Genomic DNA, 17,973 nt, shown 5'->3' on the forward strand with positions numbered 1-17,973 from the left:
TCACTAAAACCCATCATCGAACTCTCACACAATCATATCCGGTTCAATTAGGGTTTCAACAAAACCCATCATCGAACTCTCACACAATCATATCCGGCTCAATTAAGGTTTCAACAATTACGATAATGAGACAAACTTTATTGTGCAAGATGAGTCTATAAGAGAGTGTTTGTAACATCCTAAACTAATCTCACACTAGACATGAATATGAGAGATTTTGAGGTCAATAGTAACATTTGACCTAAAGAACCATTAAAGTGGGTGTTGTGAATGAGAGTTCCTATAGTTAAAATTAGAAGTAATCGTGTGGAGTGATAAAAAAACGTGATATTCTGAAAGGTTCCACTCGGATAATCAAAACAAAGCCAAAAGCTCTTTATAGTCAAACGAACATCATCACATGATGTGAAGGGAAGGAAAAAATAATAATAATCAATGTCAGACAAAGTGATTTATCAAAATTAAATATTTAAAACCCTATAATTGCTCTAATGAACAATCTCAAACACACTTTAAATGGGTAATGAATGGTCCGCAACAAGTGGCGAAGCTCGGAAGAAAACGTCGGGTGACCGAACTCAATATGTATAATAATATTTATAAACCAGGGTGGCTGGGCTCAACAATTTCAAACGAAAACAGGTAAATTTACATTAATCATAAAAATATTTCGAATGAGAATGCGTGAATTTACACTTCCGAGCAAAGAAACGAAGTGGCCACTGGTCCACAGTACAAGCTACACCCTTGTCGGCAACTAATGACATGATCTATTATATTATTTTGAAATAAAAATAGATATGTTTTTCGTTAACTGATATAATGTAACGTTTTTACTTCTTAGGAAATGACATTTGTTTTTTTCTTCCTCTTTATTGAATAGACTATATACTTGTAACATAAATTGATTTGATTTATGTAGTCACTAATAATATAACTTTCTATTTGAAAGATTATTTATACATACTATCTAATAAACTTTACCTAATTCATTTCGTGAAACTTGCATCAAAGCCAAACCGTTGGTGAGTCATTGTAAAATGGCTCACTAAAAGCCCGAACCAAATTAATACAAATTTAAGCATAAAATGAACCTTATTTAATAAACAAGTTTGAACCATAACTTGATGAAAGTTTACAAACACTCCCTTATTATGGACATATCATCCCTAAAGCTATGTTTCACTATAATGATCAATAATGTAGGATTCATATAAGATGTCATAAAACGTCCATTGAACACCCACAATGAGTTTGAATCACGGTCTTGAATAACACAAGTTATTGATATCTACCGATGATGATGATGATAACAACAACAACAACCACAACCAACAACAACCACAACAACCACAACCACAACCACCACCACCACAACCACAACAACAACCACCACCACCACCACCACCACCACCACAACAACAACAACAACCACAACCAACAACAACAACAACCACAACCACAACCACCACAACCACCACAACCACAACCACAAACCACCACCACCACAACCACAACCACAACAACCACCACCACCACCACCACAACAACGACAACAACAACAACAACATGATGTAACTAGAAAGTAGAAACGAGTCAATCATGAGTTTCTAAAAATAATAATAAATAAATAATGATTTTTTTTCATAAAGGTTGATTGTCTAACACTTTGTAATAGAGATTCAATCATTAGTATTACTATGAACATAATTACCATCTTGTGGCTGTAGTTTACTGGTAAGAATTCCATGTTGTGGCCGTGGAGACCTGGGCTCCAGTCCCAGCAGCCACACACAAGTTTTTAATTTTTTATTTTTCTGGCCATGGAGACCTGGGCTCGAATCCCAGCAGCCACACACAAGTTTTTAATTTTTTATTTTTCTGTAAGTTACAGCTTATGTGTCCACCGAATGATCATGTCTATACATAGATCCACCATAACTTTCAAAATTAAAGACAACTCACCTTAACCTTTCCACTCTCCCTTTGCACTACAGATTAATATTGAGGCTTTAAAAGTGTCACAAGACCCTAAATATAATCTCCTTTGGGATTCATCTGTTTAAATGTATCTCAAAATATTTTGTATCATCAATCTAAAATATCAACAATTTATTAACTTAAAAAGATAAAATCATGTCTCTTACAATAGAAAGCGGGTTCGTAGAGTTTTTTTTTGTTTTGCCACTGTCATTATCGCATATACTTGGACACCAAAAGACCAAAACCAAACGTAAATATGACATTTCAGTTAGATTTTATAACGAACAATTAAGCTCTTTAATTATTTGAGAATGTAGATTGTTCGGTTGATGAACCGCCCCTTTTAGGCCTGGGTCAAGCAAAACCCGTTTCAATATTAAATCCAACATATGTTCGTTGATTTATAGTAGATGAGAAAGAAGAGACAACTAGACAAGTGATTTTATTTACAACACGTCTACAAGTAAGCATACTTCCATATATTCGAACTCTGGTCTCCTAAACTTGGGTTCTTATTTAAACACCGGATCATACAGTGACATAAGAAAATATATTATTGCATGATAACTAAGTTATCATATTGCATTATTTACTCATACTATACCTTCTAAACTCAGGACGACTTTCAGGATCAACTATTCCAGCAATAAGTGCAATCAACACCCATACCATAAGAATCCCAACAACCGCAGCTCTTAACACCCGCTCACACCCTTCATTCACGTCATTAAACTCATGATCTGGACCAAATCTCTCAAATCCCACACCATCTGCATTTAACTGCCGGTTGCTTGTAAATTCGTCAAATTGAGGAAGCTGCATATGAGCATTGCTAAGTTTTGAACATCTTGAACACGCACATCCTCCACCAAGATATGACGGGAACGTCTGCAGGTACTCTGAGAGGGTATTTTTGTACACTTTCCCTACTATTTTAAGCTTTTGTCGAGTTGCAGGTCTCAGAACCTAAAAAAACAACTTAGCAAGTAAGAATATCATAACACAATAATGTTGTTCATTTAAATTAAAGATTTATAAGCTTACTTGAATGAAGGTTTGTGCAATCACTCTGCCAACTGGCGGAAGCCGAATAACAAACAAACAGCCGAGACGATTTGGATAGTTTTCTTGCAGAGTAACTGAACAGGATCTAAGTAGTTGCATTGGGAATCTTAGAGATAACCCTTCACAATCCACCAATACTGTGATTTGAGGATTTTCAGCATCAACTAAATGTAATATTCCGTGTTCAACCTGCGATACTGTGATGACAGATATTATTATTGTTGTTATTAAGAGTAAGTTTATCTAAATGTAACAACAATATACCTATTGCTTGTGCAAAGCGAGGTCTGTCGCCAGGTGGCAAGCTGATGCAAGCAACGAGACGAATGATAAGACATGGGCGGTTATTAACATCAGATCCATGCCAAAACACCATATTTGACCACATCTCAAGTTCTTCTTCTGAGAGAATTCTGTACGTCTCTCTCCAACATATTGACTTTTTTACTAACACAAGCAGACATGAAAAATCACCATTCGCAGTAGTATGGAATCTACGAAGCTCATCCTCGTTTATTCTGCGTAAACATCCTTCTGTCAAGTTTTTTTTTTTTTTTTGGCAAAAACAAACAGAATTTTCAAAGAAAATCAAAATTGCATTAAATAACCTTTCTGGTATACGAAGACCTTGTTTGTCCAGCTCTCTGTAAAGATCAATCAGCCAATTTGAAGATGTTTGATGTGACTGATCGTTACCATTGTCCCTGCAAAGGACATGTGTCACATGTCAAACAAACATCAACAGATGATGTTTGACTGTTTATAAAAAATATATAAACGATTATACTTCTTCACATACGTCACTTTAATATCAGCCAGTGTAGGAGGCAACACAGGATGTGATTCCGGAACAGCATTAAGATCACTTCTATCTGAACTTTCTATATCATTTGAATTTGAACCGATTTGTTCCGACTGACTAGAGAAAGTTGTTGCAATAGAGAGCACTAGCAATGGCCTTGACAACATCTAAAACCGAGATAATTATTTAATAACTAGACAACACTAAAAAAGACATCCAAGTGATCTTTCTGTTATCAACTACGGAGAGGGGGTATGCAACTTATATGTGACATCTATTCATTATTGATCATGATGAAGGCACATGATACTAGGCCTGTAAATGAACCAAACGCTCAGTGAACCGTTCGGCGGGAATTTCGTTTATTTAATAGACGAACGAAGATGAACACATGTCTCGTCCGTTAATTTATGTTCGTGAATGTTCGTTCATTTAAATTTGTTTATGTTAGTTTACGTTTGTTCGTTTACCTTCGTTAACATGTTTATTTAAACCTTTTAGGCCCATCACAATTTAGTCTATTTTTAAAAACTTTTTAGGTCCAAGACATTGTTGGTCATGTTTACTTTGAATTGGTTTTAACTAAGCTATGTTAGTTTGTTTATGTTCATAAACCGTTATTTATACTGTTCACGAACTAACAAGAAAACATCGTTCATTTAATTGCTCATGTTCGACCGTTTGTTCGGTTAAAGTTAAACCAAACGAACACAAACATGCTCCGTTCGTGGTTGTTCGGTTCGTTTTACAGGCCTATATGAGACATAAAGTGAGATAAACACATACCTGTACCCCTTTAATCAAATTCCTGAACGGGTCCCACCTTTGGAGCCATTTAAGTGGTGGATAGCATAAAACTTGTAAAGCCTGCAGACTGGACCATACAAAAGGATACCTGGCCTTTGATAATCTCCTTATGGTCTCCAAAGCACCAACTTTCAGTAAAAATATTGCCACGTCAATTGCAGCCGATTTTCCCATTTTCCCATTATTTAAAAATAAAGGTATTTTCTTTAAAGATGTGTGGGAAAGAAATTTAGAGCTAGAGGCATCTACAGTTAACTTGGAATCTTTTTTGCTGGTCATTGAACTTGCTGCTTTAAAGCTTGTAGCTGGAACATGATTTTGAAACGAGTCTCCCATTATGAAGAAAACTGATTTAGTGATCTTGTAACTCAGAGAATAATATATGTGACCAAACACATATTTTTCACAATATACAGATGTACACCTGCTACAATTTGAATGTAAACCGGTTTAATATGGGGTAGAAAATCAGCTGAAATGGAAAAGATAAGGCAGAAACTACAGAGAGCTAACAAATGAGGAAAAACACATACATACATTCAAATCCATTTCATTTCTTTGTCCCTTCAGTTTGCAAGTTGCAACTTTACGTTTATACTCTTAATAGTTAATCTCATGCAACTTTAGTTCATATGATGGATTTCTTGGTACTAACCTTGTCTCCAAAAAGTGTTCAGATTGGACTTTTAGATGTTAGACATAATGCGTTCAGAATTTCAACTATTAATTCAGTTATTTTGACGGTAAAATTGATAAATTTCATAATATAAACTATGCCTAACAACCTGAACAACGATTTAGCATATTGAAGTTAAAAAAACTAAAGATATTCATGGTTTCTGATTCATATCCTAGCAAAGACAACACATTCCTAACCGGAGGGGTGACTTAGTGGTCTAGACTTATTCCTACTAGAAGCAATCAATTAAATATTATGCTACCATTCCATGAACCCAATTTAACATGACTAAGTAAAGGTAAGAAGTCAAATAAACTAATAAACTAGAATACGTTCACTGCTTTTATTAGTAATATAAGTATGCTATCTCAATTCAACACATTTCTAGCCACATGGCCAGCTGGACTTCTTCCAAGGTCGTTAGGGGTCAATCACACGAATAATTAAAACACATTCACCTGTGTACCGGTATTGGACTGAACATGCATCCTTATTTGCGCTCCATTCTAATAAACAATCAACACCAGAAATATACATATGCAAATGCGTATACATAGAAAAAAAGTGAAAATTAAAAAATAAAGAACCTATTAATCACTATCTTGATTCATCACAATAATTCTTGCATCATTAACTATTTAAGTTAGAACATATTCACTTAAACTTGGAACAACTCTGTGTTCACTATGGCTGTGAAAATCGAGCCTAGGCACCAATTAATCACCGACTGGTCGCCGGTTAATAGCTTTTTGGTCTTAAAAAACTTATATATAAAATTTGGTATATATATGTGTATATTTGAAAAATTACTATATAAAATATTAAATTACAATCCAGTTAATCCCTATTCTGCCGCTCTAATAGCGCCTAGCGAGTTCTACAACATTCACTGTTCAGTAAGTAAAATGTGTGACCTCAAAAACAACGTTATGCTGAAACAGAATTTTAGATTGATATGTGAAATGAAAACTAGATCTGCTACATATTCAATTTAAATAATTAAACAACAAATCTTCAAAGCTCAAAATTCACCTTCAGAGGCGAAATAATACAGCAAACCCTAAAGTTATGCAAATCGCACATAATCATGCCAACATATATATATATATTAATTAAATCCAAATCAATAACATCCGATCAAATAAGCAATAACGAGAAGATGTATGAAATTGTCACCTGGAAGAAGAGCTGAATAGGTGGAATCATTCATGGAATCTGAGATTGGTAATGAAGAGATGAAGTAACCGTATAGTATAGTGTGATCTGAGTGATTTTCGTGTGCTATAATTTGTTTGTTTCAAGCTGTCTGTAAGTGAAACCATCCACGTCAATGGGACACTTGGCTATCAAATTTTACTTCAACCTCCCTATTAATTAATTTCGTGTTTTCATTTAGCACACCATGATTCTTTCATGTGCTTAGATTATGACTTTTCTACAACTTTAAAGTGTTTGGTATTATTAGTTAACCCTAACATCTATTGGAATGCGTTAAACTAATATGAACTAGTTGTGTAAAACTCGTGTGCGCGTTGTAATGGGTGGGGATTCTTTCGGTTTCGATACACTCGCTATAATGAACCCCATAAAGTATACTTGTTATGTGTTCAAAACAAATTGGTTAGTTAAATACTTGAGTTGCATAAAAAATATACAATTGAGTCTAAATACTTATGTCTATTGGTTATAATGATTATTATAGCGCGGAACCCATGCGTTGCGGCAGAGCCCGACAATACGCGACGGAATATGAGAACGCATCAAGCAATCTGGTTGATAGTGAAGTGAGGATTTTAAATAATTTCTTGCGTAAAACGCATTATCATATGATTTAATATCCACGACAAAAATGCATAAAATTCATACATCCATGCTATATTATGAATTTAATTCCCATATGGATGCTTAACTCGTATTTGATTAACGGTAACATGTGGCTTGTTGAGTTTGATATTTTTGTTATAAATTTTGACGTTTTTATACGACATTTTATTTAAAAGAATTCAACAAAAACACTACAACTATGTCCTACCCGTATTTGAAGCAGGAAATCGTTCAAGGCAGAGTAACCAAATGTAGCTCCCGTAAACAATGAAACATATCAATACACTCAACCCCCCGCCCCCCCGCGTTTTTTGGCCCAATAGTGTAGATTTACCTGTTTTCGTCCAAAAATTTGAGCTCATCCCTCATAGTTTTTGAATTTTTTTTTATATGTATTGAGTTCCCTCCTCAGACATATCGAAAAATGGTGAACCGCAGATTTTCACATGGCACTATATTTAGTTATAGACAAACTTTAAAAGATTAATAGTAATACACTTAGCCGTAACATGATTAGTGAAGATAACAATGTAAATTAGAAAAAGGGGAATATAGACGAAAGTACGAATTATGGAAACTAATGAAAAAGGGATAGCGGCGTTGCTTGCTTGACTTTTGTTTTATTGTAATAACTACTTCTCGGTTTTATAATAAAATAAGCTGCATCATGTGGGCATGCTATGGTGATTTATGGTCAAATCCTTCGAAACCCTAACGTTAGACTGTAAATCAGAATTGAGACACGACACTATCAAAAACAATTCTAGATTTGATATGCATGACCTAACAAACTGTCTACACCAGTCAAAATGGACTATAGTTTATGCAAATATGTTTGCATTTGTATAACCCCCTCCCCCCTCCTTTTTCCGTGCTAGGAACATACAATTATAAAGTAAAAATTTTATACTTGGTGGAGTTAAATCTTTTTTTTAAGTTATATGTTGCCCGTGTGTAGATATAAAAACATGCTTTGGTAAGATTTATATTTATAGGATTTATTGATGCAATTTGTTTAATGAAAGATCACAATCAATGTCGGTAAAAAGGCCTTTTTAATCGACAAAAAAGCTAAACCGTTAATCTTCACATGACACTGTAGAGGTATGGTTTGTCTACATCTTACCATTCTGAAACCCTATCAATAGCTTTGATATGAGTAGAATTTTACTGGGTATGATTGTTTTTGTTGTAATTTAGAAAAGCTACGAATAGCGGAGGTAACAATTACCAGAATAGTTAACATGATTTTGTTGCAATTAATGGATAGTTAAAGTCTTTTAAAATAATTTAACTAATGCAGCGCATGGCTATTCATGAGTCAAGCTAGGGTGCGTTCAATCTTGAAATTAAATGAGGCAGCTTAGCTAGGCTCTAGCTCGATTTTGAAGTTAAATGGGCCTAAGATCAAGCCAAAGAGCCGAGCCATGACCTGAGCCGAGCTTGGAATGGGCTTATCTTGGTTACAAAAATAGGCCAACTTAGCTTAACTTGTTTCAAATCAAGTTTTTTAGCTAGTTTTATTCGAGCTTTTATCAAGCGAGCCATGAGTTTTTTAAACGGCCAACGTTACTTTTGGGGCCTTAAATTCAAGATTGTTTTGGGCCTTCATTAATCCAACTAGTGAATTGGTCCAACTCAACTAGTTTTAAAAGTCCACTTTGAGAATGAAAAAAAAAACAAATAAAAATATTAAAAAGCCAATTTAGCGGTAGAAGACTCTCGAACCAATCAGGCGCCAAAGAAAATAGAAAATCCAGAACCTTCTCAAACCATCATCCCGTGAAATTTGAAACTTGGCCGTCATCGAAGAACACTCTGGATATCAATCATTCACCATTATATAACCATTCTACTTCCCATCATTCTCCTCATCGAAACATAATCAAAGCAACACATACATTCTTTACACTTTCTAATTCCTGCAAAACTTTCTGTCTTAAGTTCGTCTGTTATTCATTGAGTAATCGGAAAGATGTCCGGCAAAGGTGAAGGACCGGCTATTGGTATTGATCTGGGAACCACTTATTCCTGTGTGGGCGTCTGGCAACACGACCGTGTTGAAATCATCGCTAATGATCAGGGCAACAGAACCACACCGTCCTATGTTGCGTTTACGGATACCGAGCGTCTGATCGGAGATGCTGCCAAGAATCAAGTCGCCATGAATCCAGTTAACACTGTTTTCGGTAAGCCTTAATTCTACTTATATTATTATTATTATTATTCTGGTTGAAGCTAATTAATTAATAGCTAATTACTAATTCGTTCGTTATATGTTATGCTGCAGATGCTAAGCGATTAATTGGAAGAAGATTCTCCGATCCGTCGGTGCAGAGTGACATGAAGCACTGGCCGTTTAAAGTGGTCCCCGGTGCCGGTGACAAGCCGATGATTGTGGTGTCGTACAAAGGCGAAGACAAACAGTTCTCCGCTGAAGAGATCTCATCCATGGTTTTGGTTAAGATGAAGGAGATCGCTGAAGCCTTCCTGGGGACCACCATAAAAAACGCGGTGGTGACGGTGCCTGCTTACTTCAATGACTCACAGCGTCAAGCCACCAAGGACGCTGGCGTCATCTCGGGGCTTAATGTTATGAGAATTATTAACGAGCCGACTGCGGCCTCTATCGCTTATGGGCTGGATAAGAAGGCTTCCAGTGTTGGTGAGAAGAATGTCTTGATTTTCGATTTGGGTGGTGGTACCTTTGATGTATCGTTGCTTACTATTGAGGAAGGTATCTTTGAAGTGAAGTCGACTGCGGGTGACACGCATTTGGGAGGTGAAGATTTTGATAACAGGATGGTGAATCACTTTGTTCAGGAGTTTAAGAGGAAGAATAAGAAGGATATTAGTGGGAATCCACGAGCGTTGAGGCGGTTGAGAACCGCGTGTGAAAGAGCCAAGAGAACGCTTTCTTCGACCGCTCAAACCACCATTGAGATCGATTCCTTATACGAAGGGATCGATTTCTACTCGACTATTACACGTGCGAGGTTTGAAGAATTGAACATGGATTTGTTCAGGAAGTGTATGGAGCCGGTGGTGAAGTGTTTGAGAGATGCTAAGATGGATAAGAGCAATGTTCATGATGTGGTTCTTGTCGGTGGGTCCACTCGTATCCCGAAAGTGCAACTGGGTCCACTCGTATCCCGAAAGTGCACCTGTTGTTGTAGGATTTCTTCAACGGGAAGGAGCTGTGTAAGAGTATTAATCCGGATGAGGCGGTGGCCTACGGGGCTGCGGTTCAAGCGGCGATTTTGAGTGGTGAAGGTAACCAGAAGGTTCAAGACTTGCTTCTGTTGGACGTGACGCCTCCGTCTTTGGGTCTGGAGACCGCCGGTGGTGTGATGACAGTGTTGATTCCGAGGAATACAACCAAAGATCAAGCCAAAGAGCCGAGCCATGACCTGAGCCGAGCTTGGAATGGGCTTATCTTGGTTACAAAAATAGGCCAACTTAGCTTAACTTGTTTCAAATCAAGTTTTTTAGCTAGTTTTATTCGAGCTTTTATCAAGCGAGCCATGAGTTTTTTAAACGGCCAACGTTACTTTTGGGGCCTTAAATTCAAGATTGTTTTGGGCCTTCATTAATCCAACTAGTGAATTGGTCCAACCCAACTAGTTTTAAAAGTCCACTTTGAGAATGAAAAAAAAAAACAAATAAAAATATTAAAAAGCCAATTTAGCGGTAGAAGACTCTCGAACCAATCAGGCGCCAAAGAAAATAGAAAATCCAGAACCTTCTCAAACCATCATCCCGTGAAATTTGAAACTTGGCCGTCATCGAAGAACACTCTGGATATCAATCATTCACCATTATATAACCATTCTACTTCCCATCATTCTCCTCATCGAAACATAATCAAAGCAACACATACATTCTTTACACTTTCTAATTCCTGCAAAACTTTCTGTCTTAAGTTCGTCTGTTATTCATTGAGTAATCGGAAAGATGTCCGGCAAAGGTGAAGGACCGGCTATTGGTATTGATCTGGGAACCACTTATTCCTGTGTGGGCGTCTGGCAACACGACCGTGTTGAAATCATCGCTAATGATCAGGGCAACAGAACCACACCGTCCTATGTTGCGTTTACGGATACCGAGCGTCTGATCGGAGATGCTGCCAAGAATCAAGGCGCCATGAATCCAGTTAACACTGTTTTAGGTAAGCCTTAATTCTACTTATATTATTATTATTATTATTCTGGTCGAAGCTAATTAATTAATAGCTAATTACTAATTCGTTCGTTATATGTTATGCTGCAGATGCTAAGCGATTAATTGGAAGAAGATTCTCCGATCCGTCGGTGCAGAGTGACATGAAGCACTGGCCGTTTAAAGTGGTCCCCGGTGCCGGTGACAAGCCGATGATTGTGGTGTCGTACAAAGGCGAAGACAAACAGTTCTCCGCTGAAGAGATCTCATCCATGGTTTTGGTTAAGATGAAGGAGATCGCTGAAGCCTTCCTGGGGACCACCATAAAAAACGCGGTGGTGACGGTGCCTGCTTACTTCAATGACTCACAGCGTCAAGCCACCAAGGACGCTGGCGTCATCTCGGGGCTTAATGTTATGAGAATTATTAACGAGCCGACTGCGGCCGCTATCGCTTATGGGCTGGATAAGAAGGCTTCCAGTGTTGGTGAGAAGAATGTCTTGATTTTCGATTTGGGTGGTGGTACCTTTGATGTATCGTTGCTTACTATTGAGGAAGGTATCTTTGAAGTGAAGTCGACTGCGGGTGACACGCATTTGGGAGGTGAAGATTTTGATAACAGGATGGTGAATCACTTTGTTCAGGAGTTTAAGAGGAAGAATAAGAAGGATATTAGTGGGAATCCACGAGCGTTGAGGCGGTTGAGAACTGCGTGTGAAAGAGCCAAGAGAACGCTTTCTTCGACCGCTCAAACCACCATTGAGATCGATTCCTTATACGAAGGGATCGATTTCTACTCGACTATTACACGTGCGAGGCTTGAAGAATTGAACATGGATTTGTTCAGGAAGTGTATGGAGCCGGTGGTGAAGTGTTTGAGAGATGCTAAGATGGATAAGAGCAATGTTCATGATGTGGTTCTTGTCGGTGGGTCCACTCGTATCCCGAAAGTGCAACTGGGTCCACTCGTATCCCGAAAGTGCAACTGTTGTTGCAGGATTTCTTCAACGGGAAGGAGCTGTGTAAGAGTATTAATCCGGATGAGGCGGTGGCCTACGGGGCTGCGGTTCAAGCGGCGATTTTGAGTGGTGAAGGTAACCAGAAGGTTCAAGACTTGCTTCTGTTGGACGTGACGCCTCCGTCTTTGGGTCTGGAGACCGCCGGTGGTGTGATGACGGTGTTGATTCCGAGGAATACAACCAAAGATCAAGCCAAATAGCCGAGCCATGACCTGAGCCGAGCTTGGAATGGGCTTATCTTGGTTACAAAAATAGGCCAACTTAGCTTAACTTGTTTCAAATCAAGTTTTTTAGCTAGTTTTATTCGAGCTTTTATCAAGCGAGCCATGAGTTTTTTAAACGGCCAACGTTACTTTTGGGGCCTTAAATTCAAGATTGTTTTGGGCCTTCATTAATCCAACTAGTGAATTGGTCCAACCCAACTAGTTTTAAAAGTCCACTTTGAGAATGAAAAAAAAAACAAATAAAAATATTAAAAAGCCAATTTAGCGGTAGAAGACTCTCGAACCAATCAGGCGCCAAAGAAAATAGAAAATCCAGAACCTTCTCAAACCATCATCCCGTGAAATTTGAAACTTGGCTGTCATCGAAGAACACTCTGGATATCAATCATTCACCATTATATAACCATTCTACTTCCCATCATTCTCCTCATCGAAACATAATCAAAGCAACACATACATTCTTTACACTTTCTAATTCCTGCAAAACTTTCTGTCTTAAGTTCGTCTGTTATTCATTGAGTAATCGGAAAGATGTCCGGCAAAGGTGAAGGACCGGCTATTGGTATTGATCTGGGAACCACTTATTCCTGTGTGGGCGTCTGGCAACACGACCGTGTTGAAATCATCGCTAATGATCAGGGCAACAGAACCACACCGTCCTATGTTGCGTTTACGGATACCGAGCGTCTGATCGGAGATGCTGCCAAGAATCAAGTCGCCATGAATCCAGTTAACACTGTTTTCGGTAAGCCTTAATTCTACTTATATTATTATTATTATTATTCTGGTTGAAGCTAATTAATTAATAGCTAATTACTAATTCGTTCGTTATATGTTATGCTGCAGATGCTAAGCGATTAATTGGAAGAAGATTCTCCGATCCGTCGGTGCAGAGTGACATGAAGCACTGGCCGTTTAAAGTGGTCCCCGGTGCCGGTGACAAGCCGATGATTGTGGTGTCGTACAAAGGCGAAGACAAACAGTTCTCCGCTGAAGAGATCTCATCCATGGTTTTGGTTAAGATGAAGGAGATCGCTGAAGCCTTCCTGGGGACCACCATAAAAAACGCGGTGGTGACGGTGCCTGCTTACTTCAATGACTCACAGCGTCAAGCCACCAAGGACGCTGGCGTCATCTCGGGGCTTAATGTTATGAGAATTATTAACGAGCCGACTGCGGCCTCTATCGCTTATGGGCTGGATAAGAAGGCTTCCAGTGTTGGTGAGAAGAATGTCTTGATTTTCGATTTGGGTGGTGGTACCTTTGATGTATCGTTGCTTACTATTGAGGAAGGTATCTTTGAAGTGAAGTCGACTGCGGGTGACACGCATTTGGGAGGTGAAGATTTTGATAACAGGATGGTGAATCACTTTGTTCAGGAGTTTAAGAGGAAGAATAAGAAGGATATTAGTGGGAATCCACGAGCGTTGAGGCGGTTGAGAACCGCGTGTGAAAGAGCCAAGAGAACGCTTTCTTCGACCGCTCAAACCACCATTGAGATCGATTCCTTATACGAAGGGATCGATTTCTACTCGACTATTACACGTGCGAGGTTTGAAGAATTGAACATGGATTTGTTCAGGAAGTGTATGGAGCCGGTGGTGAAGTGTTTGAGAGATGCTAAGATGGATAAGAGCAATGTTCATGATGTGGTTCTTGTCGGTGGGTCCACTCGTATCCTGAAAGTGCAACTGGGTCCACTGGTATCCCGAAAGTGCAACTGTTGTTGCAGGATTTCTTCAACGGGAAGGAGCTGTGTAAGAGTATTAATCCGGATGAGGCGGTGGCCTACGGGGCTGCGGTTCAAGCGGCGATTTTGAGTGGTGAAGGTAACCAGAAGGTTCAAGACTTGCTTCTGTTGGACGTGACGCCTCCGTCTTTGGGTCTGGAGACCGCCGGTGGTGTGATGACGGTGTTGATTCCGAGGAATACAACCATTCCCACCAAGAAAGAGCAGGTGTTCTCCACCTATTCAGATAACCAACCTGGGGTTTTGATCCAGGTTTACGAGGGTGAAAGAACACGAACCAAGGATAACAACTTGTTGGGGAAGTTTGAGCTGTCCGGGATCCCACCGGCTCCTCGTGGAGTTCCGAAAATCACAGTGTGTTTTGACATTGATGCTAACGGGATCTTGAACGTGTCTGCTGAGGATAAAACCACTGGGCAGAAGAACAAGATCACGATTACAAACGATAAAGGAAGGTTGTCGAAGGAGGAGATTGAGAAGATGGTGTAGGAGGCGGAGAAATACAAGGCCGAGGATGAGGAGCATAAGAAGAAGGTGGAGGCCTAGAACGCGTTGGAGAATTACGCGTACAATATGAGGAATACTATCAAGGATGAGAAGATCGGGTCGAAGTTGTCGGCTGATGACAAGAAGAAGGTTGAGGACGCTGTGGAGGAGGCGATTAAGTGGTTGGATGGAAACCAGTTGGCGGAGGCTGAAGAGTTTGAGGACAAGATGAAGGAGTTGGAAGGGGTTTGCAACCCGATTATTGCTAAGATGTACCAAGGTGGTGCTGATGGTTGGATAGAAACCAGTGTTCGTTCATTTGTGTTCATAAATGCTCAGTAATGTGTTTATTCATGTCAGTTTACGTTGTTTGTTTATGTTCGTTAGTTAAAGATTGTTTTATATTTATTTATAATATTTTATTTGTAATAACCAACCTAACATATAAATTTTATAATTTTTATTGTTTATGTTTAGTTAGTTTGTTAATGGTTTGTTTTATAAAATCTTGCTATAACTAAAAACAAAGTGGAGGAAGAATTAGTGGTATTGGGACTGTGACGAATGAAAGAATAAAGTTGGAAAAGGTGAATTTTGTAGGTTCCCTTCCGGATCTACACAGAATATCTCGTTCTACGTAGGTGCGGAATCCCTACGTAAGACGATACGAGCGTAGAAGACGATACACGTTAACACAATCAAACACACGTTACAATAAACAAAGACACGTTGTTTTGCAACTGGAAACACGTGTTTCACTGATCACCGATTACACAAACTCTGAACAAATCATAAACTGATTCATCTAATTCAGCCGTAACCTAGCCGTATATAACAGACGACAACTTCGCCTAACATGTTTAGGCGAAGTTGTCACTAACTTCGCTTGTTCCACAAGTTCGCCTATATAAGCGAACTTGTGAGCTAACTTCGCTTAATACAAAATACAAATCCAACTAACTCGATTACAGACACTAGACACTGAACTACTGACATCATGTACCAACAGACTCCCCCTTGGCAGTAGCTTCATATCTCTATCTTCAAACACGTGTCTTGTAATCCCAAAGATCTTGTATCTTTCATCTTCAAGCATGAACGCCTTCTTGTACACAAACCGAAACAACTCTTTGATACTTCTTTGCTTCTTCTTTCCAAGCAGGAATATAAAATATCTTTTTCTCGTTCAGCACCTGCAGATCAGCTTGAGACAGATTCACTAGATGCATATGATCATAAACTCTCATCAGCTCTTGTTCATCTTCATCCTCCATTACTGCTTCAGCTGTTTCACAATCCACATACCACCACTTCAGATCTTTGAGCACATCCTTGGGCATTTGTTTCATCGGCACTTCTTTTAAACACCGGATCGGCTTATACTTCATGATCATCCAAGGCTTGCCATCTGCTCTCATTCCTCTGTCTTTGTCTTCAACAAGCTTTCCTTTCTGTGGTTTCAACAGCTCGAACTTTTTCTCCTTTATGCTTTCCTTCCAGACTATCTTCCCAATGACCCTAGCCATGTTATCATCACTCCTGTTTATCAACCCCAACCTGGCTAAGTCCTTCACTTCACACTCAGGCAACGTATTCAACGATCTCAACAGCCTCTTGAAATACTGAACCCCATCATACCTTTTAATCACAAAAAGCCTCAACTGCTCATCATATAACCAGCATATAATCCCCTTTTTCGATTCAGCATAACCCCTGATGTTGTAACTTTTCTTGAACATAGTAGGGACCGCCGGTTTCTTAGTCTTTACGAACCACTGAGCGTAGCCTTCTTTCCATCTTGGCTGCTCCTCCCATTCCGTTTCATCGCTTCCCATATCTTGACCCATATCTGCCTTATCAACTTCCGGAATCTTGTGCTCAACGTTCTCCTCCACAATCTCTCCTTCTTCAATCTCACTATCAATGACAATCTCAGCCCCTATCTTCTCTATCTCCTCCATCGGTAACACATCCTCATCACCTATAACATCATCTAACACCTCCTCAGCATCCACAACCACCACATCATCACCCCCTGAACCGCCAGCTGCATTTGTTGACTCCCCCTGAGATGTGGAAGTCCCAAGAGCTTGTTCAGTTCTTGGCAACTCTCCACCTGCACCTTTCGATGCATTGGGATCATCGTCTCGATCATTACGCTTCTTCGTCCTCAGCTCATCACCCTTACATCCCGTCTCCCCCTGAGATGCCAAGAACTGTTTCAAGGCATCAAGTATTTTACCATGCTCGATCAGGAGGGACGACTGAATCTGATTCTCCGCAACGAGGCGCTGAATAGCATGAGTCTGGATACGATTTACCATTGATTGTTCTGCCACGACCCTTTCTAGCGCTGCTATTCTTTCCGAATCGGATAAGGTTGCATCGAAATCAAACCTCATATATGATATGTCTTGAGCGTACGGAGGAGGGATTCCCAATGTAACCGGCACCTCAGACACAGGTCTGACAACCCTGCAGTAGCAACAACTGTCGACTCAACAAACCTTGCTACAACCTCCGTTGGAGTAAGAGTTGGAGGTGGCAGGGACACAATCTCCGGAGCCGAGAGCTGGAATGTAGTGGGTGGGATGCCGAAGGAAGATGAGGTAGTCACCACGGGAATATCCGTGGCGATTGGCCCTGTAACTTGCAATGGTGTAGGGACTATAGTCATACCAGACAGTGCGGGTGGAGTGAAACGAACCACCCTTGAGCTCTCACCAGCTCCCGAACCTGCACCTGACCGTTCCCTTCTTGATCTATGGACCAACTGATGTAAATCTTCCTCAAAATCCGACTCACTGTCATCATTGTCTCTCTTCCTCTTCCCATGAATCCTTTATTGTGTAACCAAAATCCATCTAGCTTCAGCCACATCATCATCTGAAGAATCAGAATCAGCCTCAGTCGTAGCTGCCCTAGCAACATCCACACTAGTAACCCGGGCTACCGAGACCTGTACCTCTTCCTCAGGGTCAACACGATCCATATCAAAAAATCCTTGACCGCCAAACGCAGCTTCAAGGTCTACATTTTCCTCCGGTGCCACAACAGGAGCAGCAGGTAAAGCTTGTTGTACCTCAGGTGGTGGTTGAGGTGCTCCAGCCTGTTGTGGTGCCGGATCCCGAAACTCGTCCCCACGAGTTGGAACATACTCTGGGTTGATCAAGTAC

At 39.7% G+C, this 17,973-nt stretch overlaps 1 protein-coding gene and 3 pseudogenes across 3 annotated transcripts; 3 read left to right on the top strand and 1 right to left on the bottom strand.

Annotated features, from left to right (window-relative positions):
- Positions 1-2,423: 2,423 nt before the first annotated feature.
- On the bottom strand, positions 2,424-6,594 carry LOC143634524 (uncharacterized). The gene is made up of 7 exons (XM_077102578.1): positions 6,513-6,594; positions 4,637-5,081; positions 3,848-4,017; positions 3,657-3,752; positions 3,313-3,566; positions 3,028-3,245; positions 2,424-2,949 (listed from the first exon to the last, which is right to left on the bottom strand). Exons 2-7 carry the CDS (start codon positions 4,991-4,993, stop codon positions 2,569-2,571), a joined length of 1,476 nt encoding a protein of 491 aa, XP_076958693.1. The 5' UTR covers positions 4,994-5,081; positions 6,513-6,594; the 3' UTR covers positions 2,424-2,568.
- Positions 6,595-8,967: 2,373 nt separating this feature from the next.
- Positions 8,968-10,753, top strand: LOC143634495 (heat shock cognate 70 kDa protein 2-like; annotated as a pseudogene).
- Positions 10,754-10,919: 166 nt separating this feature from the next.
- Positions 10,920-12,537, top strand: LOC143634496 (heat shock cognate 70 kDa protein 2-like; annotated as a pseudogene). The gene is made up of 2 exons (XR_013153865.1): positions 10,920-11,328; positions 11,430-12,537. The product of XR_013153865.1 is annotated as a heat shock cognate 70 kDa protein 2-like (transcript).
- A 437-nt stretch (positions 12,538-12,974) lies between these two features.
- LOC143634497 (heat shock cognate 70 kDa protein 2-like) lies at positions 12,975-15,139 on the top strand (annotated as a pseudogene). Its single transcript, XR_013153867.1, has 2 exons — positions 12,975-13,306; positions 13,408-15,139. The product of XR_013153867.1 is annotated as a heat shock cognate 70 kDa protein 2-like (transcript).
- Positions 15,140-17,973: the final 2,834 nt, after the last annotated feature.

The sequence above is a fragment of the Bidens hawaiensis genome, unplaced genomic scaffold (genome assembly GCF_021521415.1).
Source record: "Bidens hawaiensis isolate Kalapana, Puna unplaced genomic scaffold, B.hawaiensis_p1.1 tig00007072_1, whole genome shotgun sequence".
NCBI classification, from domain to species: domain Eukaryota; kingdom Viridiplantae; phylum Streptophyta; class Magnoliopsida; order Asterales; family Asteraceae; genus Bidens; species Bidens hawaiensis.

What these genes read in the sequence shown, in the direction of transcription:
- LOC143634524 (XM_077102578.1), bottom strand. Translation starts at nt 4,993, where the DNA reads ATGGGAGACTCGTTTCAAAATCATGTTCCAGCTACAAGCTTTAAAGCA. An exon ending in CTGGCTGATATTAAAGTGAC is followed by an intron (nt 3,753 to 3,847) that starts GTATGTGAAGAA and finishes TGTCCTTTGCAG; the next exon opens with GGACAATGGTAACGATCAGT. An exon ending in TTGCACAAACCTTCATTCAA is followed by an intron (nt 2,950 to 3,027) that starts GTAAGCTTATAA and finishes TTGTTTTTTTAG; the next exon opens with GTTCTGAGACCTGCAACTCG.